This window comes from Lycorma delicatula, chromosome 10, assembly GCF_047948215.1.
Source record: "Lycorma delicatula isolate Av1 chromosome 10, ASM4794821v1, whole genome shotgun sequence".
In the NCBI taxonomy this organism is placed as follows: domain Eukaryota; kingdom Metazoa; phylum Arthropoda; class Insecta; order Hemiptera; family Fulgoridae; genus Lycorma; species Lycorma delicatula.
The window spans coordinates 54,466,803-54,491,821 of record NC_134464.1 but is presented as its reverse complement, the minus strand read 5'-3'; the positions used below and the strand labels follow the sequence as shown (position 1 = coordinate 54,491,821).

Genomic DNA, 25,019 nt, shown 5'->3' with positions numbered 1-25,019 from the left:
CAATTTCTTAATTTTTTTTTAAATTGAACAAAAGTTGCTGATAACATCTACGGTTGAACATCTACCCTTGAGTTTTGTATACATCCATGTTTTCTGTTTAAAAATATATTCAAACAAAATTATGTATTACTTTACCAGTAAGTGTTATTTTGATATTCTGTTGCATAAAAAATATATTCTATGAAATCACAAAAAAAGTAAACAGAACTTTATAAGTTACTGAATAATAAAAATGTTAATTTCTTGAGAAATAAATTATCTATTTACAATTCAGTTCTAAAAACTTTCAAGTTGCGTGCCAAGTTATGCTGCTAATGGTTGTAAAATATAAATTTAATCTTTCTAATATTCAAGTAACATATGTTTATCTAATACATTCACATATAGTGCTGGTGCCACGTAGCAAACTTCAATTAGTATACAGTATGATGCATAAGTTGTGACTAATCCAGTCAGACCTGTTTTATAGGCTACAAATTTTTTTTTGACAAAATAAGTGATTGTGTGTTAGAAAACTTGCTAACTCAAATTTTTATATTAACTAGTTAATATACATTGATTTAATTAAACTATGTTCCAGAAATTCTTTTATATAAAAAAAGTTGATTATTTATCTAGATAAAATTTTTATTGTCACTTGTTAATTTGTTGATGGATAGACTACAACCTAGCATAATGGGAGTAATACCTCTGGCTTGTAGCCCATTAAAGTAGACAGCATATGCTATATTAATTGACTCTACCTCAAAAAACACTGTATATTCATTTTTTTATATATTATTTATTATGTAATCAATTATGACAATTTTTGTTTTTAGGTAACAATTATATTACCACCTTTTTTGTTAATGAACCTTTCAGGGAAAAACAATCTATGACATTTAAGTTCATCATAAACTATACTGACAAGTAAAAAAAAATTATTTTTTAAGATTAATAAATTTGCCTTTTCTGAACATACTTTTTGTGGTATTCCTTCAAAATATCATTGTAGGTAACTTACAGCTACCTCACAGATCATGATTTTGTCAGATATTAAAATTTGATTTTGAGACTAAAATTTTGATTTCTTAAAATTAGCTGAATAAATAGCTAAAGTATAATAAATACAAGAAATATCAGATTAAGTTTTGGATCCAAGTCCTGGATTAACAATGCATCTGTTGTTGTCAAGTCGTGATATGGTAGGATAGCAGCAGTTTTTTGCTGGGTATTTTAAAGATTAATATTCAATTATGGAAACTTTTTCCTCAATCTCTTTTTTTTCTGCTTTTCCTCAATCTATCTGCTTACGATTTGTAAAATAACACTGGTCAACATTATTTTTGTCTCACGAGTACCAATAGATGTACTTAATGAAGTTTTTTATCCTGTTTTCAGATATGTATTTAGAATTTGTCCATTGCCCAGTTTTTTATTTTTTTTAATGTTTTTTGTCCATTGTCAAGTAAAGGCTCCTAGAGTATTGTAAATATGATGGAAACAAATGAGCCAAGTTAAAGGGTAGCGTTGCTACTGTTGTGCAGGTTCAGACGTGTATAGACATGTACAAACGTGATCTAGTAAAGAACACATTCATCAGAACAATGCCAGTTGTGGGACTTGTGTACCAGTAAACATGTAATTGTGATTGCTTTGTGTGTCTGAATTATTATGTATTATATATTTACAACTTTATTTCTTTTAATTAATCGTTAGTTAGAAATTTCATTAGAAAATGGCCTAAATGCGGATCACTCATTCCTGAACAGAAAAATTCATTGTGTAATCCTAAAAATGTGTATGTACCTCCATTACATATCAAACTAGAATTAATGAAGAATTTCATCAACGCCATGCACAATACTCCTCGTTTTATGTACTTAAAACAGAAGTTTGCAAAAATTAAAGAAGGAATATTTGTGGGTTCACAAATATGATCACTAATGCATGATGAAAAGTTTGAGGAACTATTGAATCCACTAGAGAAAGAAGATTGGCAAGCATTAAAAAATGCTACCAGAGTTTTTTGGGAAATCAAAAGGTGGAAAATTACCGTGTATTGTCAACGATATTATAAAAATTTGGTTTGTAATATGTCCTTAGAAGTACATCTCCTGCACTCATGCCTAGATTTCTTCCTGGAAAATCTTGGCGCGATGAGCACAGGGAACACTTTCATTAGGAGATTTAAGTTATAGAAAAGAGGTGTCAAGGCAAATGGAATCCTAATATGCTGGCCAATTATGGTTGGACCATCAAGAGGGATGCTTCACAGGCATCATTTCTTACTTTCTAGGCGAGTCAAATGTTTGAATATTTTGTAGTTAAGAATGCAGAAAGCATGAAAATGTTTGAAATTATAAATGCCTGTCTTTCAGAAACCTTGCATGAAGAGGAAAAACCAATCACATTTGAATTCAGGTGAAAAAATACTATCAGAATCACATATTTTTCTTCCTGAGACAACAAAAAAGTTCCTTTTTTGTTTTCCAGTGATAATTAATTTAATGAGTTTATATGACACATAACTAGCAAATCTGATTTCCATATTATAATTCTTCAAAATTATCTATACATTTATATACCAAGATTAGTTTATTTACGTGAATATGTTGCACTGTTCTTAATTGAAAATTATGTAGTAAACCAATTCAAGGGCTGATCAGGTTCAAACACCTATCGTCTTTTACATGCTATAACTTTCAGCTATTGCATTCTTACACAGTAGTCTTCAGACTTGCTGCAGTGAATTGTATCATTAAAAAATGAAAATGTTGCGAATAACTTAATTGTTTAAGAAATATTAAATTACTGTACATGACTAAAGAAAATTCTCATAGAAGCATCAGAATATGGAATTTCTTCAGTCAGAGCCACTAAAATACTGACAACAAAATTGTAATTCAGCTGGGTTAATCATGTGTAATTAAATATGCATTGTTACCTTATTTGCAGAGCATCATGTGAATCATTATAACTACAAAAGTAAATGCATGAAAATGCAAATTAAAATAAAGTAATTACTCAGACTTATAAGAAATATGTAAAGGAAAATAAAATAATTGACTTAGTCAACATAAAACCTTTTAGGCAAATCAGAGTAAAATGAATGGTATAACCCTTAATTTATGTCTTCTGTCTTTTACCACTATATAAACTTTTTAATCGCATACTTTCTTGCTGTTCTTAAACTGAATGTCACTGGTATTCCACTGATGAATTGCTCTGAGATGATTTTGTGGAATCCATCTCCATGTAATTTGAAAGTAAGTTAATTTTTTTAATCTTTAAAAATGTTGTTTCTATGATTGTTAAAATGAATTTTCAAATATATTTAACTGAAAAGAAATGCAAGTATTAAATTGAAATCCTCCATTGAAACAAAACATAACTGATAAATCTCTACAAATGACAAAATTTAATTTATTAATAATATTGAAAATTATTTTAAAGTTTATAAGCAAATTTATATTAAATTAAAAAATAAGCATAATAAAAAAGATGAATCAAAATCTAAATATAAACCTATTTATTTATTGAAGTTTTTACTTCAAATACCACAATAAAAACTGGGTAAGTTTTTAATAAAATAAAGTGGATTTATAGCAGAACTAGTCACACAACTTCACTAAAAACATAGAATTACTTTAATTCTATAATCTAAACCCCCTATTCAGAGTAGCAGAGGAATTTTGTAATACCTTTCTAGTATTTTAAAACAATAATACTAATCCACTTAAAACAAAACTGTTCACCTTGAATGGTTTTATTGATGAATCAGTATTTTTATTCCCTGCTCATGTCCAATTAAAATTTTTTGTTAAAAATTATGTTTGAATATAAAGTATAAACATTAAGTGGATCCCATTTAGTATAAACATTAAGTGTTCTGCATATAATTTTCAAAATTTTTCTATTCATATTTTTTATTTATTTTAAAAGATTATTCAAAATTGTCTTTTAAAATTCTTCTAATCATATAGATATTGATAAAACCGGTGTAATGGAAAAATATTTCTACCAGCAACCACTTCCTTTTTTTACTTTCTCGTCTAGATAATAATACTATAGCTCTAGAAAGGAAAGTATTGTAATCGGTCCAATTTGGGCAATGCGGTTTTCATTGAATCTTGATGTTTTGACACCTAAGAAACCCAAAAAAACCAGAACTACTGCACCAACTTTGGCCAAACTTGGTCAGGTAACTTCTATATATTGGGCTTTGATGCTATTAAATTTTCAACTTAAAAGGTCAACGGGTGAAGCTGTAGAGCAAGGTCACATCAGTATCTCGAGATTTCGCCTAATTAAGGTCATATTTTTCTTAGAAATATTTGTTAATGATAGGAAAAAACAATATTTGCAAAATGCTCTCCACCCCAAGCTGTTGTAATTGTCTGTTCTATGTAAGATGTATGTAAAATTCTGTTCTATGTAAAATTACATTAGTTTAGTTAGTACCAACCGTAGAGTTATACTGACTGTAGAGTCAAAATTAAATAATATCCTACAATTTCCTAAACCTAAATTTGCTTATTATTGAAATAGGTAAATAATCACCAATAAAGTAAAAACTACTGTAAACTTTATAAAAGTTTTTTTTTGTATCATCAGTGTCATGTGATTTTCACATGTACTTTGGCCTTATGTAAAATGGTATGGGGTGTTATACATTTTCTTGCAATCCCAGTAAAACATCTGATTTATTTCTATCTATCTTACCAATGAAAACCTTTGTTGCTATGGTTTCAGAGGAGTTCTTAAAATTTATATCTTAAACCATTAGCAGGCAGTTGAAATTTATCTTTTGATAAGAATACACATGAATAAAAACCACTGTATTGTGCTTTTCAGGCAGTCATAATGTTGTTAATCACATGTGTAGGATTCTCAGTAATAATAATGATTATTTCTTAGAAGAGGTATAATCGCAATAAATAAAATCAGAGCAACTTATTTCTGTGTTGTTGCTTTTAATGTACACCCAAAAAAAAATCCTTGAAAAAATGTGATATATAGTAGCGACTAACATTGGCACCACATACATGAATTTGCAATTATATTTTTAACAATCCCATATAATTCAAATTCAATAATATGAAAGATATTTTTTTTTTATTTCAAGTCATTGTCTGTTTAGTCCAATACTTTTTCTTTTCTGTTTAGCCTCCAGGAATCATCGTAAAGTGTTACAGAGGATGAATGAGTGTAAGTGAAGTTTGGTCTTGTACAGTCTCAGGTTAACCATTTTTGAGATGAGGGGTTAATTGAAACTCAACTACCAAAGAAAACTGGCATTTACAATTTAGTATTCAAACCCGTATAAAAGTAACTGCCTTTTAGGACTTGAATGTTGGAACTCTTGACTTTGAAATCAACTAATTTGCGAAGACACGTTCCCCACTACACCAATCTTGTGGGTTGTTTAGTCCCATGCTATTGAAACATTATTAAACTTTTGATTCAGTACAGCCGTTCTAAAGACATTGATGAGCATTTTGCCCTAACTGATATGCCACAAATCAATTTCCTTAGCTCTGATATACTCCCTTATGAAATGATAGCTTCTGTCAATATGATTTATGGATTTATGTGTGCTAGTCTTTGCTAGATCAGTGGCACTTTTATTATCCAAATAAGCAAGAGTTTGTGTAGATACAAGTGATGGATTCACTTTACTGAGACTACATAGCCATTTGGCTTCTTACATGCCTCGGTTAAAGCCATACATTCGGCTTCATATGAAAATATTGCAACATTTTTCCGTTTCTAAATTTTTCCAAATATGCACTTCAGTGTGGTACAATCTCTTATGTGAAAATAATTACTAGTATCCACAATTAATACAAGTTTAGCTATATTACATTTGTTTATGATAGCTGATGCATCGCCTAAGATGCATTTCCATAGTTCCTCATGTTCAAGATAGGACTGCATAGCAAACTGCCAATCACTGTAATCTGTCATGCCCTTTAATCTCTCAATTGGTGGTAAGTTGCTTGCAATTACCATTGTTTAAACAAAACAAAATGGTTCCTCGTACAGAGTGGGCAGGAAGTCCCTTTATGCTAGTTATGAAATTATTGGGATAGGTGCAGCTTGCTTTCTATGAATCTAAAACGTCTGTGTAGATTCCACCATGTTCAAAGCACAGCTGTATGTGTCTCCACATCTGGTTGTTCAGCTCCAACAGCATATCAGGGGGTTATCATTTCAAATACTGACCAAATATTGTCTTTGAGGTGCTCATTGTTGTATCTGTTTTTGTAGATCTCTTTTACAAAACCCCAGAGTGCCTTGTCAGGTGTGGTGAGGTCCAGGGCTTCTTGCTAGCCAAGGCAAGGGAACCAGTAATTATTTTGACCCATATCCAACCCAGCAATTCAGAAAAATTTCATTGAGATGTCTGTGGATATTTAAAGCAAAATAGGCTGGAGCACCATCTTGTTGAAACGTAATGATGTTAGCGATGCTTTTATCATTAATTCAGCAAACAACCATTCGTCGATTATTCTCAGATAACTGTATTAACTGTGCAATCAAAAAAATAAATAACAATAGATGTTCAGCTGTCTTCCCAGCCCAAATCATACATGAGGGAGATGGTGTTTGATTTAACCAAAAAACGTGAGGATGGTCATTCACCCAGAAAAAATTTCTGTTACGAGAGCTTCGATAAATTGCACACACATCTGAGAACATGACATTCTTTTTATAGTTTGCTCTCGAAAAGTGTTCATGCAAGAACTGACATACACAAACACGTCGATCAATGTCCTTGATCGACGTGTGATGTCAACGTCATAACATAATACGTGTGACGTATTATGTTGACGTGTTTTTGAGTTGTCACTCAACTCGTTAACTGCGGCTGGACAAAAACATTTAATTTTCAAGTACTTGCGCATATGGTCTCGCATTGTCATTCTTGGAATGCCTAACTCTGCAGAACGTTTGCGCGTTGATCGATGCCCTCCTCAGCAGCACACGTCTTGGCTCGAGTGCTCGGCCTCCCATTGCATGGCGCATCAAGAACACTTCCTGTTGCAAATGCCTTCTTGTCCCATGTCAGTAACGTTTGCCGTGATGGTGACAATTTCCCAAAACCACAAAGAAGTCATTCATAATGTTCTTTGATGGTTTATCAGTGTGTGGACGTGAATCCACACACAAGCTTACTATTGCTTTTCGACAGTGAACGCACTCGTATCCGCCGTCGTTACACATTCGACGAAAAAGGTTATTCCACCACGAATGAACACACCAGACGATTCCTACCATGGCTTATCGTCTTCACCTTTTCCAGCGGTGAGAACTGGCAGCAATAGAGACCGATTAAGCTGTTTTTATTAGTGTAAAGGGGATTTCTTTCATTCCGTAACGTAAAAATCAACTTCACTGCAAGAAATTCGCACTTGTCTGTAGAGGTTAGACTATGCAAAAAGGAACCCTATCTGCAGAACCTCTATAAAGTGAAAAATATACATAATAACAGCACTGTTCACTTTCACTAAAATATTATTAAACATTTGTTTGAAGGCCGATAACCTAATGAGAAGGATAATAATAAACAAACCCGGAGCAACTAATTTATATGCTGCTGCTTTAAGTGTACACAAAAATAATAGTAGTTTACACAATAATAATAACACTATTTCTTTTATCAATAGCGCAAAATTACTGGATGTTTTATTAGACGCAGATTCTCTCGGATGATCAAATTGATTTCGTTAGCAGTAAAATCAAATTGTACTATTTTGCTTTGAAGTTTCATCAAAACGGTAAAATAAAATTATTTCTTAAAAAATAACTATATCCATCTCTACCAACCCTCTCAAGCAGAATAATTTTTATATAACTCAGAGACAATAGTTCATACAAAATTTCTATTTCTGTTTTTAATAACTCATCCATTTCAAAGATCGCAATAGTTTATTTATTTTCCTAACGTGTATGTTGCAATCTGTTCAGCTAGTGAAAATAAGCAACCTCTCCCACTGAGATTAGAATGATATATGTCACATAAATGAGGTCTAGTCTTGTACAGACACAGGCCCACCTTTCCTTAGACGTGTGGTTAATTTTACTTCAACCATCAAAATTGTCTAATATTCAAATCCGTATAAAAAAACCTCCGAACCTTTGATTTCACAAATCACTGTTAAACTTTTTATTTGCGATCACGAGTTAACCACTAGACCATCCCGGCGGGCTAACAATTTCTTTTGAACAGAACCACTGTTATTTTGTCAGTAAGTTTTTTAATAATACATTAAAAAAAACACATCATTTTCTCCAATCTGTTTAATATGTACACATATTTTATGTTCACATAATTTTCATTAACACCTTAATTGTTTTTTTTTAATAATTAAGAAAATGTGTCAAAATTAATCATCGTAACGGTTTATCTAAACACACATTTTGCTAACACATCTACGACGCCAGTAAATAAAGTTTTATAATGAAATATAATACTACCAGCTGCAAATAAATGTACAAAATAAAAAACTAATTACCATATAATGAAAAGATATATATAAATTACATCATTTTTTGGATTGCTGAATAAGTTTTTAGAACGCAACAAATATAGAATTTGATTGTGTTCGATTAGCACTATCGATTATATGTGGTTAACGGGCTTACGTGTTTTTAGTAAACGTATATTGTTTACACATTTTATTTAATGAATATCTTCTTATAGACTGTACTAAAATATTGTGGGGAGATATTAAGCGATTTTCTTTACATATAAGTTCGTGATATAAACGAAGAAGGAAGTTCCCAGCTTCGCCGCCAAGATGTGCTACATAACCTCTAAGAACAATTAGTGAAATTATAATGGTGTTTTAAGTTGTGTGAATTGAACTATAATTCGTTATTATTAACCAAAATTATGGCAGGAATAGCTCAAGGACTAGAGAATGTTAATTCCGAACAAATAAAATCTGTAAGTGTAAATATTAGCTTTTTTAATGCAGTAATTTGAAGTAATACACAATCATAAAAAAAAAAAGAACTGAAATTGTCTGATTTGACGTGTGAATGTGATATGCTACTCAGAAGAAAGTTGATTTAAACCTGACTATTGATATCACACAATTATCTTTTAGGAAAGCCATACTAGCACTGTATTTATATGTACTTAATTTTAGATTGATCATTGTTAACAGTTGTTTTGTGATCGCTCAGCATTTGGAAATTCGGTAAAGAATAATTTAATTAAGTAGTTTAAAAATATTTAAAAAAGGTCAGTTTGTAGCAACAAACTACAATAACAGATTAGCCCCAAAATTGATTTATATCACTTACTATCTGATTATGGCCGATTGATTAATACTGATTGACAACAATTACTCTTCAATTCAAGATTAATAAATCTGTATTTATCAAAGTGTATCTTATTAGCAGAATAACAGAATTTGTTATAATTTACAATGTTTCTAATTTAGTGGCCTTTTGTTGGTCAAAATCCATTATACGCTCACAACACTTAAACATTTTTCTGTAAACTTTTACTGTTAAGAGATAATTGCTAAAGGTTATAATCTCCAATGAACTCAAGGGAACTCTATATGGACCATGAATTTATATTTATAAAATTATATATATAATCTAACCAAACTTAACCTACGCTTGCTAGTCTAGGTTAGTGAGTGTAGGTTAAGTTTGGTTAGATTATATTTATAATTTTATAAATATAATAAGTTCATTTGTAAATAAAAAATATTATTTAACAAAGTATGAAGTCTATAGAAAAAGGTTTAAGTGTTGTGGGCATATAACACTTTTGACCCCTTTTGTTTTATTTTTTCTTTTTCTCACAGATTCTTTGTTAATGTATTATTACTTCATCAGATAAGCGAGTACATTGCAAAGGTTGTATTAATTGTTTTTTGGATGTATGAGCTTACTTGATCACTTTAAATTTATTTCTTACTTTAATATACCCTAATAAATATACTTATGGTCAGGAAAATCTAAATATCTAATATCAGGAAGATCTAAATATCAGAAGCAGTTTTGGACAGCAGATGACCTACTCAAGGTCAAATTTCATGCTGTGTTATCAGTATGCTAGTCAATTAGCAATCACTTTAGTTAGTTATGGTGACCTGATTCTGATGATAATCTGTTCTCTGGAGAGAAGTTACGGTTAAGGTTTGAGTTAAAGTTACGGTTAGAGTTTTGTGGAAAGAGAAATAAACCATAAAATAACCTTAATAGCTGCCAGAGTCTGATACAGAGTCAGCTGTTAAAGATGACTGGCGACACTTTTCACAAGGTGATAAACCATCATACACATGATTAATAGCATGGAACATGGTATAATCTCTTTCTGTAGTAGCTGTATTTTTCGTTTAAACATAAATCAGCCAAGTATTGTCATACCTTGGTAATTTACCCCTAATCTCTCTGACAGAGCAGATTAACACCTGAAAAGTTCTTGATAACTTACAAAAATAATACCTAATTACTGATGAGGTGCAGATTTTGACCTTGCCTGTGTCACTCGCTGTCCAAATTTGCTTTCTGACATTTACTGTAGCTCTTACGTTTTCTTGATCCTAAGCATATCTGCTATGGTATATTTAATTACAAACAAAATTGGATTCGATCAAGTAACTGCTCAAAATTACCATTTTTGTTTTTTAACAAAGAAAAAGTTTTTAAAGTAGAAAATAGTAACAGAAATCAGTTTCTTGGATATCAGTATCATAAACTAAAATTTGGTTTAAAGAAAACAGTATTTACATTTATTATTATTAAATACATCTTTACCATAAAAAATTGCAACTTATAACATTATCTTAAACAGAGCTTTAAATTACATAACGCTCTTATCAGTGAATTAATTAAAGCACTTTATCATTCATAGCAAAATATATATTTTGGTTATAACAAAGGGGTAAAAGTAAAATAATTATTAAAAGTAAATTTAATTGTAAAAACACACTATAAACATTACTTACCTTGACTCTACCAGTACTGCAATTAAAGAAGCTGTCCAAGTAAAAAACAAACAATAAAGATGTATATAAGATGTATAAGATGTAAACAATGTATGTATATAAGATTAAAGATGCTTAAAAAAACTGCAAAAATGTTTATGTAGGTATGAGATATGCAGAAATTAAAAAACAATAAAGTTACTATGCATGCTTATCAGTGTTATAAACAAAAATATAATTGCAGTATTTTCTATATTACGAAAACTTTTCGTATTTTAATGAGTAACTCTTCATTAGTATTAACTTATTGTGGGTATACTATCATTTTTAGATAGCCCCAAATGAATTAATCTAGCGGCGTTAAGTCAGGTGATCATGGTGGCCAATCAATTGGTCCACCGTGTCCAATCCAATTTAAGAAATTAATATTCAGATGATTTCTAGCTACTGAAGAAAAATGTGGCGTTGCACCATCTAGTTTGTAAAGGTTCATCCTCCAAAAGATTTTGAAGAAATGAACATATGTGTCTGTCGTTAGATTTTCATTGAAAACAAATGTCCCAGCAATTTTGTCATAAATAATACTACACCAATCATTAATGTGAAATCTATGTTGAAAACTAGTTTCCACAGTATCATGTGGATTGTCTTTGCTTCATAAATGACTATTTTTAGAATTGAAGACTCCATTTCTCATAAAACTGACTTGACCAGTCAGTAAAATTGAATTTACCTTATCAGCGTTGTTTAGAAGCCAGTAACAGAAGTTTAACTGCTGGGGATAATCTGTTAGCCACAAATTTTGAACCTTCTGCAGACAGAAAGGATAAGGATTTTCTTTTTGTAGGATGTCGCACTTAGTTTTTTGACAAATTGGTGCAACATGAAATTCACCTTCTACTAGTGCCTGGGCTACGTTGAATATACTGAATCCACACCATGTTTATCATTAAAATTATGATTTATTTGGCATTTAACAGAAAACAAACACGTTGGAAATGACCCTTTCGTTTGTGAATGCTAATACACTGAAGAAAAAGTTTTCATATTTGGAATCCACCTTCCAGGAAATCACTCCTGATATTCACGTTGAGCAGCATCAGAATTTCTGTTACAAAATCTATAAACAAAAATTATATCAGTATATTGCTTGTTAGAAAATTGAACAGCATTTTTGCTCTGCAGTATGGTAACTTTCTTTGTCTGTTGATAATTATGACAGATTCAAACGAAGTATTCAATTTTCATTGTTGACCAGTTGTTAGTATTGCCACCTTATACAACACAATATTTTGAAAGTAACATACGTTTCAATTTATTTTTTTATGTAATTATTTTGTTTTACCTGTGTAAATTATTGAATATACCACAGCTTAAATGTTTTATAAATTTTTTATTTCTTTTAAAGTTATTTTCAGTAATTAGCTTCCTTTTTTTTTTTTTAAATAATGTTTATTAAGTATAGAAAGAATAATATGATTTTCTATCTATTTTGCTTCAATTAAACACAGATTTTTAAAAGTTTTTATTTACTTTTTTATTATTCGTTGTATTTACATTAATTTTCTCAGAACTAAATTCTCTAAAGTTTTTTTTACTAAATCTTCCGCATTTATTAGTCATTTAACAAAGCTATTGTACTACAAATATAAAAAAATTGGTCTTTCACACCGAATTTTGTGTTTTACGTTGTATATCTTAAAAATTACTGGAGTGACAGTCTGGGACCTATCAAATCCTATTTCATAGCTCAAATTACATAAGAAACCACCAACGTTACTAGTTAATTAGGGTCTTAAAAATGAGGTCTTCTTTATATTATACATTATTTAGCTGAAATCTGGGTGAAATCTTTCGCTAGCCGTAACTCAAAAACAGTGCGTTTCCAGACCTATGTTTATATGAACCTTTTTCATTATTTTCACCAGCAGAACAGTTACTGAGCATTTCAACGTTTCTTCAGGGGATTTTGTGTGTGCACACGTGCACGTCTGTGTATTTTTTAAGAAATGATTGATCAGTAAACTCTCAATTATTCGGAGTAATGGGTGGCACAAAATTTGTGGATAAAAGAATTCGCTGATAATTTGCTAATATTTCTGAAGGAGATTTGCAGTGAAAATGTGTATTCGTAATACTAACTCCTTGTTATATTTAATATTAAGTTTTATTAATTTTTAATTTTTAACTTTAATAAACAACATTATAAACCAGCAATGAACAAAACTGAATAAACATAAATTGTTACTTCTTGCTACATGCATCCGACATCGACAGCACGGTGCATCCCATAGAAATTTCACACCCATTTGTAGAAGTTTTTTGCACTTTAAAATAATGTCAGTTTATGTTCCAGTTTGATTCAAGGCTTTCAGACATTCAATCAGATCTCACTTCACTTGGTTATCCTTGCTGTAACTGCATTTGAATCATCATCGTCATTAAAAAATTTATCAACAGATTAATATTGTTTCCATAATGCAAGATTCTTTAATTGTATTTTAAATAAATTTGTGGGTAGTCAAAAAAAAACTAAACAAGAGGTGTAAATAAAAGTTAAGCCAGAAAAAGATAATTTAAATCATATAAAAATAACAATTCTAAAATAAAATAAAAAAATTAAAACCAAATAAACATATAAAGAAACAAAAAATATTTCTTACATAAGGAAATTGGCTAATTAAACCCCTTACATAATGAATATCCTGATTACAAAAAAAACAATGAGTAAAAAAAATTAAAACATAAAAAAGAAGATACTTAAAATAGCATGAATTAATAAAATGAAGAAAACAAAATATTAAGGGGCAAAAACAAAGAACAAAAAATATAAATCCTAATTATCTAAAGTTTTTTTTTTATTGTGTTTAGTATGGTTTGATAAAGGTGAATATAGTTATTTTTTAAGAATAAGTGACCATTCTTTTTAGCAATGATAAGTTAGCATATTTAATTTTCTAATGTAGATCTACACGATTCATACTTATGGATACCAAGTAATATGACAGTCCATTATTGTATCTTAAATACTCATTCTGACTTTTTGTAGGAGCCCCAAGGAATGGAATGACATTATACTTTATATGAGAATATATGTAGGCATAATTTAAATATTTAATAATGATGACAAGCTAAATGTTTTATAAACGCACATCAGAGCAAAAGAGTACAGCTTGGTAAGATTTTAACCATTTGAAAGCAGCTCTCTAATGCCATAGCTCTACTAAGTTTTTTTTAAAACATAAGACAAATAAAAAGTTTTTTTACTGCAAATACCTTTGCTATTCAGAAATTAAACTACCCTAACAATTTATGAATGAAATTTAGTACATTATCTCTCACTTTTAGTCTTACTCATTAACTTATATGGTAGTACAGTGAACCACTTTTTGTTTTCATGTATTGAAATTACTTGTGATGTCACCTTAATTGCATCAAATTTAATTGTCAAGAAATTCACTCCTTCACTGACTTCCTTGCAGAATATTGTCTTGCAGACTGACATCATAATGTCTCACTTAGACTGATTTCAACTGGTCTTCCCTGAAGTATTTATATTCCTATCTTCTTTACCTCCTGGACCGAACCCAACTCAAAGCATGAGAATGAGCGTCTGCCCTTACACATTCCCATAAAATTCCTACCCTGATCTGGTAACTTTTTTCACAGAACATTTGTTTAGGTGTGTCAGTCGGCAGTATTACAAAAGACAGTTATTAAACTGGCCCTGTTATCTTTACTTAAAGAGTTTCTTGTAGCCCCTTTCCGGATTTCTCCCATTATTATATTTTCTACTACTTTCTTCTTCATTGGTAGGAATCTGTTACTCAGGTCTGTTATACCGATTTTGTTACAATATAATTGCTTTAAATTCAAAATAAGATTGCAGATTTTTTCAGATTTGGTTTAAATCTAATTGTTTTTTTTAACTTTTTCAGTTTCGAGACTTTCTTATTTCATATAATAAATTATCTGAAATATGTTTTAACGATTGTGTGTGGGATTTTACTACAAGAAATGTAAAAAGTCAAGAGGTGAGTAATTTTAAATATTTGTAAATATGAACATAGTAGCATAAGTAACTGTATTATGTTAACTGATTATACTTTTTTCTCAACAGATGTCATTATATTAAAATTGTCTAATGGATATCATCAGTTTTGTTATACAAGTTCTGAAAAGGCGTTTTTGTACAGCTCTATCACCATGAATTAATTTATGTAAAAATTTGTATTCTGTTAAAATGCTGTTGCTAGTTTTAAAAAATTCCAATTCAAAATATTAGCGTCAACACTATTACATGCCAGATTCACACTATTCCTTTTTCAATTAACAGCTACTCTCTTTTGTTAGGATTTCTACCATAAGAAATAAAAGGTACTAATAAATTCAAAAATAATTTACAGACAAATAATTTTGCATCCTATCTCTATCCATGTCTGAAATTGTTTTTACTGCTGTGAAGAGAAGTCTTTGCTGACATATTATTTTGTAAGAATAGAATTGAACATTTAATAGTACCTTAGCATATTAACAGTACTGTAATATGTGCCTATTAAGAGAGTTATGATTTTTTTTATTATTAACCGGCCAGCTAGTCGGTGATGTTGGAAGTATGCTGGCTTATAAAGTGGTGGTCTTGGGTTCTATTCGTGAGAAGCTAGTAGTTTATCCATGTATGGTTTTTATCTCTCTCATATACCTTATTAAAGTATGTTTAAATGTCAGAGGTCATAATACTAAAATAAATAGGAAATATATTTATTCTTATATCTCAGTTTTTCTTAAGGTTTTTACAGAAGTAGACCTGATGTAAAGAGAAGTATATGAGATTGAATCTCAGAAAAACACCTGAGCTATATGTGTTCTTTATTCTAGACTGACGAAATATGTGCTGGGTGTACAGCAATATATTCAGCTCAGTATAAGATCATTGGAAACCACTTCATGGCTCACTTTCCCAAGAAACCTCTGTTATTTTTAAGAATGGTTATGCCAAAGTTAGAAGTGATTTAGTCATGTTACAGTTATGGCACCCAACAAACATATGTATTTTTTATCTCAATAATAATAAATGATTACCAAACTTTGTTAGGTTAGTGAACACAAGTCACCAGATACGGTGCACCTTTTCATCCTTAGAACATCTTTAGTCTTTATAATTTATTTTCATAGGAAGTAATAGTTCTGCATCCATTCATTATCAGATTTGATTCGAAATATTGTTTTTTATACAGATATAAAACAATATTTATTAGAATAGTGTAATTTCAAGATTTAACGATTGTTTTTAAAAATAATTTTATTTTTAATAAACATAATATTAAACAATTTTCTTTGATATACACGCAAATACTAATTATACAATAATTATTACATATTCATTGTAATAATTAATGTAAGTTAAGCATACATGCTAACTTTACAATAATAAGATGATGTGTTCATCAAATGAGTGCCGTACATGGACTGACTAAAATGTGTTAGTTAAAACAAAGGCTGCAACTGCATTGCATTCCGGCACATAGTAGTTTCTTGGAATTAACTGAAAGCCGGATGCTCATGGCTTATGGTATGTACTGTATCATCAAATTACTGTCTCATAACTTTATATATATATATATATTATGTATAATATAATCAGGTATTCATGAAACCGTACAAGAAGTCCACAATAATATGATGCATAATGAAAAAAATAGTATTTTCACTATTCTTCATCAAAATTATTAGTAAAGATCCAAATTTATAGTAGCAAGTATTATAATTCATGCTCTTTTAATTTGATGATCCTAGGACATCTTGTAATTTATAATCATATATTTGAAAAGTATTGAAGAATATGTATGATATAGATAAAATACTTTTGGCTGAAACAGATTTAGTAAATAGTTTTCTATACACTAATGAAGATAATCAGTATTCGATCCTGTTTTAGTTTGAACAGGTGGGCTCGCTCAATGCTGTTGTCATCTATTGTAGTAGTTAGCACTTTTATTAAATGAAAATTATAATTATTTCTTCATCATCTTTATCAAGAAATTTACCTTTCTTTACATAAATTTATTTTATCAAATGGAATTAAAAATTAACCAACCATTTTTTTTTTTTTAGTTACATGTTCTGCTCTCATTTTTTGCATTTATAGTTTGAATGAAACTTGACTAATTAATTATTTTTTTAATTAGTTTGTTAATTTAACGTTGTGTTTTACAGGACAGATGTATATCAAACTGTGCAGAAAAATATTTAAAAATGAATCAAAGAATTTCTCAACGATTTCAAGAATTCCAAATGATTGCAAATGAAAATGTTATGGCCGCTGTTCAAAAATCTGGCAACAAAATTTAACACATAATTATTGATTTGTTATTTTTACTCTTTATTATGTTATGTTAAAACATAGTTTCTTGTATAAAAACAAAATAAATGATAGCATTTGTAGGCTTGTTAATTTTACTTATTGATATGATTTATTTAATAGCTACACAGTGTCCCATCCCTTACCAATCCTACTGGGGTTTAAACCACTTTAGCACTGTCTTTTGCTTGCTCTGACAATTATATTCAAGGAACTTGATTAATTACTAAATGTATCACTTACCCTTCACATCACATTATACATTATACTAAATATACTGTAGTTTACTATAATGCTGGCTTACATTTACTAAACTTTATTGTATAAAGGTTATAGAAAAATCATAAAAAAAGTTTTGTACCAGTTATGCTTAAACTGGAAGAAATGATTTTAGAAAGCCGAAAATCAAATTACAATATAACTGTTTTTAAAATTTTTATTATGTCACTAAGTGTTATAAAATCTAATCAGATTTAATTTTGTCAGATTCAAAATTACATTGCATATTAAGCACTGAGCAAATTATTACCATTAACCGCTTGAAATTTAAGCCCCTTGATAGTATTGATCATTGTCTTCAGCTACTTTTTTTTTTTGTAATGGCATCCATTTTTGAAAAAGTGAATGTATCTGAATAAAGTTTGGTGAAAAGTTTATATTTTGAAATATTTTTTCATTAATGATAAAATTTTTAATATCCAATTACTGTAAGTTTTGTACTCAATAGCAGTTTTTACCACAACCCTTGCCGAGATTGATCATTTATTAGCAACTTCTTTTGTAATGACTTGCATTTCTAAGTAAAACACAAATATATTCCAGTAAGTTTTGATAAAAACTGCTCATTTTGATGTGTTTTATCAAAAGAAACATTTTTTAACAACCAATTGCTGTGAGTTTCTATACTCACTATCGCTTTTTACTGGACCCCATGCCAAAATTAACTATCAAGTAAACCTATTTTATAGTTTTGTGCACTTCTAAAGTAATGATTATGTTGTTTAAGTTTTGGTAGAAAAGCTGTTTTGAGTTTTTTTTTAAATATTTAAAAAGAATATTGTTTAAAAATATTTTATTAGTGAATGTTGATCAGAAAAATGTATTAATTCAGTACTATTATATAATGATTGTGAATAAATTATTTATTATCTGAAGTAATCTCAAGAACTAATAAACTGATTTGAAAAATTCCTATACTGTTTTAAGGCTTACTCTTTCACAAAATTTTATGGGCTGTGTATAATTATGTAACTCTAAACATCCTCAATTTTGCCCTCTTTGATACCTCTTCATGATAATGTGATTAATACTGTATCGGGTCCGCGCGTAAGTTGACAATTGGCACTGTGAAGGTGAGTGGACTGCATTGGAGGTTGAAAAAAGAGCTGTTATGCATGCGTTCCACAAACATCATTATTACAAAAATAATATTACAAAATTATATCTACTATAGTATCATTGTCTAATTACTCTTATTTACATTTGCGTTAAAAGTTACATTTAAACTATGATCCATGCAATCCAGCACGTATTACAGTAGATTTATAGGCCTTTGAATTTGTAAACAACTATGACATATGACAATCAATAATAAGTATTTATTATCGTCTTACATGACAGCAGGATCACAATCTTCTGGACTGTAACAAGACAAGTTCAATAAATTTATTTAAAGAAATAGATTTTTTATTTAAATTTATTAAGCTATTTAAATTTATAAGTGACATTTTTTTAAGAATTTAAAATAGATAATCTTTATTTAAATAGATAAGAATAAAAATACTTTTTAAAGTATAACTTTTTTCTGTTTGTAAAGTATATTATGTATGGGTTCTAAAAACAGATTGGTTTTTTTTTTTTGTTATAGGGCCTAATAGTGTTAGTGTATTCACATAAAACAAAATAATCTCTTTTAGTAACATTTTTTCATTAACAATGATGAATCCTGTAATTAAAAGCAAAGTAATAAATAAAAATTGCATGGACAGATATTTTATTATTTTATTAAGAAACAAATTAAGAAATTAGACAACAGTTTTCTTATTCCTTTGTAATAAGTTCAGCTTCATTGTAGTAAAGCAACTGGTATATCTGTTAGTGTGAAAAAGTGTATAAAAAGGAAAGCTGAAGGCATCAAATGAAAATGGTGAGTCAATTTCTATATGCTGGATAAAAATCACAAGAGAGAAAAAACCTGTTACAATGATTGACAATTATGATTCCTCAGCTGTCAGAAGAATCGGACACAATTTTTATTTGACAGATAAAACAGTATCTAATGTCAAAAACCTAAAAAATAAACTTCAAAATTATATGGGTCGGCAAGGAGGAGAAACAAGTTTAAGGACTATATTACATGAATTAGGATTTAAATGGGTGAAAACAACAAATAACTGAAAATTGTTGAAAGAGAAACATGATTCTCTTTCAACAGTTGATATTCTCTCTCTGATTATCCATATGAAGAGAATCTTTCATTTGAAAGCCATTAAGAAATTTCAGGAAGAAAATAGACCAGTCATATATTTAGATGAAAGTTACGTTTTAACTTCGCACTCATCTGCTAATTCATGGGAAGACAGCAGCAGTGAGGGATTACATCCACCAATTTACAAAGGCGAAAGGGTCATTATAATTCATGCATGAAAAGACAGGTTTGTTCCAAATGCCTTGCTGACATACACCGCTAGCTCAAAAACAGGCGTCTACCACGACAATGAACCATAGGAACTTTGTTCAAACAGTGGGTTTCTGAAAAACTTTTGGGAAAATTGAAACCAAATTCTGTAGTAGTTCTTTATAACACACCATACCATTGTTGCAAATTGGAAAAAATTCCGAATATGGGTACTCGTAAAGGAGAAATGCAGGAGTGGCTAAAGAGACGGAATATTTCCTTCGATAAACATATGATTAAAAAAAAGAGTTACTACAGTTAATACAAGCATAAAATCCGGTTGTAACCGGATTCCGGTTATTCTCTCGATAGCATTTTAAATGTGAACGGTCATTTGGTTCTTAGACTGTGCTTGAATACCCAGATTTAAATCCAATAGAACTAATTTGGGGAATAATAAAACAGTGGGTGGCAGATCAAAAATTCTAAAGCGACAGATATTACCCTCATTGAACAAAAAGTTTCTTCTGTTGATGCTAGTATGTAGTTAAAATGTTGTGAGAAAGTAATTGAAATTGGAAAATGACTACTGGCGTAAAGAATATGCCATGCATATTGAATGAAGTTGACAAACTAATTGTCAACCTAAATGGTGAAATTTATACTGATGAAACAGCGAGCTATACCGAAGATGAGGTTCCTTTGAAAATACTATCTGGGATTGAAGAATTTGAGATTAATAAAGTTTGAATACAGAACACAAATTCGTAAGTTTGATTTAACTTAATTCAAATTTTAATGAAATATTTAATATTATGAGTATCTAAATTAGATTATTTGAATAATTAAAACATTTTAATTATTTAATAACACCATTCGTCGTTAAAAACATGTTACAATAATTTATGTTTTTGTTTTCCATGGTTATATTTCATAATTTTTTGTAAAGTTATTACAATTACAGTTTAATTATTTATTTTGATCTTCTTTCAATAGTTAAATTATCTCTTACAGCTTCAGTGTATCATGAATTGCAATTTATAACATAAATGTGTGGTTTAGTTTCATTTCCATTTCTATTGGTGATATATTGCACTTGTGATGATATGGGGTTATATAGTAGAATGTATAGTATACTGCCCCTTGCATGGTAGGCTGCAATTATCAAGTTACACTGTGTGACCTGTAAAGGTAAAAATAAAATAAAAGTTCAGGATCAGATGCTCCAGTAGTAATGTATTCCATCACTAACTGAAAAAGAGTGAAAGTTTCTAATTTCTATAATTACCCTAGCAAGGGAAGTTTTGCAATATTTGAATTTTTTTTAATGTGCCGTACTAACAGAAAAAACTAGATGGTATCGAAGAGGTATACTTTTAAAATACCAAAAAGTAAAATATAATTTAAATATATTAATTGATTTATATTAAATTCATTGTTATTTAAAAATGTTTTCTCTGTTTAGAAAATGTTAAATGCTCTATAATTCTCCAAGATATTCTAGTTTCCAGTTTATTCAGTTCACAAAAATTGTAATAATAATTTACAGTGATTGTTATAATTGAATCATTCTTTATTAAAATATGTTCCAACCATCTGAAAAAAAAATAGACAGTGGTACTTGCGATGGTTAGACACCCCCCCCCCCCCCAAGAGCCCATAAAAGGTTCCTTAGGCTCCTAACCCCTTCTCATGATTAATGTGGATTGAAATATTTGTATATTGTATTGTTCTTTTAAAAATTTTTTTACTTTCAGAGAAAATTAAAAAAGAATAATGGTGTGTATGAATTTTAGATTACCTTACCCTCTAGAACCTTTCATTTCTAGCTCCCTCCCTAGTTTCCTACATTTAAAAAAAAAATAATATTGTAATATCAAACCATTATTTTTAAAAATTATTAACATCAGAAAAAATTAAACTAGTAAATGTCATGTCCCCTTTAACAGTTTCAGGTCCCCTTTCTCCCAAGAGGCAGTATATGCCCTAAAATTAAGAAAACTGTAGGTTTTGTGCTAAAAGTATCTAAAATATAATATATTTTCAAAAAAATAAAACATGTCCAAGAGGCTAGATCCTCTTGCCTTCCCCATGATTCTCTAGCCTTATAGCCTCTAAAAAAAATTAAAGTATTGGTACACTCAAACATTTCTTCAAATATGTTGTACATTTAGAAAAAAAAACAGTGATGTTTAAGAGGTTCAAGCCTCCTTGATCTCCAAGCCCATTATTCTCCTCTGTCCCAGAATTATAAAAGTTATATTGTAACATTAGAAGAGTGTTAAAAAAAAACAATTTTGTTCCAGGGGCCAAATAAACAAAAAAAAAACCTTTGTTTTTGTTCAAGCCCTGCTTTATTAACAGAGACCCTAAATTTCCTCGGTCACTCTTTACATAATAAATATTAAAATCTATTATATTCAATTATTTTTTCTCAAAAATTCATTATACATTTAGGAATAAGCCTAAAACTTAGTGTCTAGGATGTTGAGGTCCTCTTTTCCCCAGCCTCTCTGGTCTTGCACTTGGTGTCCGAAAAAGCTGTACAGATAATGGAAGAGCACATACAGTTGTACTTAAAGTAAATCTATATGTAAAAATTTGATTTAAATTCAATGATTTTGGCGTTCGAAACTACATCCAATTTGTTTCCAAATGAGTTTCCTTCTTCAGTAAATCAGATTAATGTTTTTGGGAAACTAATGTTACCTCATTTTATGAAATTTTAAGGAACTTATCTAAATTATTGCACAAAATATTATAAAATATATATACAAAATATTATACAGGTATTATACTGTAATATACTGTACAAAATATTATACAGGTAAAAGATATTATCAATCACAAATTTAAAGTATCGAGACTATAAACGTTTACTTATAAATACTTTATTCCTTTATTCAAAACCATTCTTTATCCTCATGAAAAAAAATGAATTAAAAAAAAAGGTCCTGGCTTTGTTGCCCCAGACCCTAAACTTCGTAACACAAATAGCCACTTAATTTTAAAAAAATTAAATTATGGTACTCAAACCATTCTTCAAAATTCTTTCTCCCTTCAGAAATAAGAATTAAATTATGGTACTCAAACCATTCTTCAAAATTCTTTCTCCCTTCAGAAATAAGAATTAATGTTATGACTAATAATTGAGATGCTAATTTTGCTGAGGTCCCAGGCATCCTATACCTCTTGGCTTCCTTACTTATTATATATAGATTACTGCTATATTAGAACCTTACTATTTTAAAAATATGTTTTATCTTCAAGAACAAGTTAATAAAGTTAAGATTATGTCTTCATCCCTTTCCGGGTGTCGTATTCTGTTATATAACACCCATTTTAAATTTGTAATAGTATTTTAAATAAAAATTATCAGCTGACTTAACAGTTTGTAACATAATTTTATAATAATGTTGCAAAGTATTTGTAATTTTAAACAATGTTGAATTATTTTAATAATGCTTAAGTTCTTTTACAACAGTGATAATTATAAGCACATTACTAGGTGTAACCTGAAAGTGAACAGATTAAACAAAGATACTTGGAGCATATTTTCCTACGTTATGATTTTTGCAGTCTTATTTGCTGATATCTCAAAAACTGGAGTGTTATATAAAAAAATTTCATCATACTATTCTTGTTAAATATTACATGAAAATCATTTATCAAATGATCATCTTGCCTTTTTTTAAGAGAACATGGTAACTGTTGTAATTTTGTGTCAGTCACTTTCAAACTGATACATAAAATATAATAAACCCAAAATCTCAGTCAAGTTCATTAATGGGCAAAATCAGACCATGGGGGCTATTTAAAAAAAAAAAAATCGCTATAACTTTTTTATTAAGTAAAATATTGAATTCGTTTAAGTGCTTACTACACTTTGTATAAGGGCCTAAAACTTATCTAAGTAAAGCTTTTTGATATCACCAACCATTGGCCCAGGGGGTGGAAAAATGGGGTTTTAAACACATCTTCCTTAATAGGCACAGTATCGAATCTGTTTAAAGTGGCCGTTAGTCCTCTAAATATTACCTAAAACTTTTGTCTAAAAAAGTTTTGATATGACTAACCCTTATGGCAAGGGATGACCAAAATATAGCTGGAATTGTAAAAGATGGGGCTTTTGTATGCTAAACATGTAAAACTTTTTTCACATGCACCATTGTCGTATTGAGTAAATTTGAAGTTTTTCTTAACTTTAAGGTGGAATCTATTTTATCTAATACTTAGCACCGGTGAAATCTATCTCCACCTTCCAGTGTGCTAAAAGGGATTTTTTTTTTATGAACATATAAGTTTTAAACTGTTTCTAGACACATTCATTCTTATGAGACCAGACTTCTACTTCTAATTTTACTAACACCCAGTTAATAATTAGCAATAAAACCACCAAATAACTGCTCAATCAATGTAAATAATTTAAAAGTCCTTTCTGAATCCATTGATTCATCATAAATTATGTAAATAATTATTACCACAGGTAAACTTTTATCATAAGTTAGAGAATCAAATCATCCTTGGTCGCACATAGTAGATATTAAGGAATTAGTACAAAAAATAGTTACAAAAATAATAATAAATTGTAATGAAGAAATAATACTAAATATTAACAAATAAACAGTATTTTTTTTTAAACAAGTATTTGCTACCATTATTTATAGAATAAAAATAGAAAAGAACTATTGACCAAAACAGTAAGAAGTATCATTTTAGGCAATCCTTATTGAACATAAAACTAGCTTAAAAATAATTTAAACACAACAGAAACTTCCAACCCAGATTGCATAATATGATTATTGAACTTTATACTTGACTGGATTACCAAAAATGATAGAAAAAACTATTTTGGCCAACAATTCTTTTATTTTTATTCTCTAAACTCTGATAGATAAACACATTTTTTAAGTGTTGTTTATTTGTATTTGAGTAGTTAAGTGATAATGAAGAAATAATCACTTTGTATTTATTTATTTTTGTTTCAGCCAGGTACAGATCACATTTAATACTTATTTTAGTGATACGCTTCTTTCTTTTCTGCTAGTAGTTTTTAAGTCTCTCACTGCTGGATCTGGGGCATAATTAAGGGAGCCTGAGCCCG

At 29.4% G+C, this 25,019-nt stretch overlaps 1 protein-coding gene across 1 annotated transcript; it reads left to right on the top strand.

The window, feature by feature from the left end:
- The first annotated feature begins 8,587 nt into the window (after window positions 1-8,587).
- On the top strand, window positions 8,588-17,396 carry Tim9a (translocase of inner membrane 9). The gene is made up of 3 exons (XM_075377246.1): window positions 8,588-8,935; window positions 14,876-14,971; window positions 17,154-17,396. The coding sequence occupies exons 1-3, from the start codon at window positions 8,882-8,884 to the stop codon at window positions 17,286-17,288; spliced, it is 285 nt and encodes a 94-aa protein (XP_075233361.1). The 5' UTR covers window positions 8,588-8,881; the 3' UTR covers window positions 17,289-17,396.
- Window positions 17,397-25,019: the final 7,623 nt, after the last annotated feature.

What these genes read in the sequence shown, in the direction of transcription:
- Tim9a (XM_075377246.1), top strand. Translation starts at nt 8,882, where the DNA reads ATGGCAGGAATAGCTCAAGGACTAGAGAATGTTAATTCCGAACAAATA. An exon ending in ATTCCGAACAAATAAAATCT is followed by an intron (nt 8,936 to 14,875) that starts GTAAGTGTAAAT and finishes TAACTTTTTCAG; the next exon opens with TTTCGAGACTTTCTTATTTC. An exon ending in GAAATGTAAAAAGTCAAGAG is followed by an intron (nt 14,972 to 17,153) that starts GTGAGTAATTTT and finishes TGTGTTTTACAG; the next exon opens with GACAGATGTATATCAAACTG.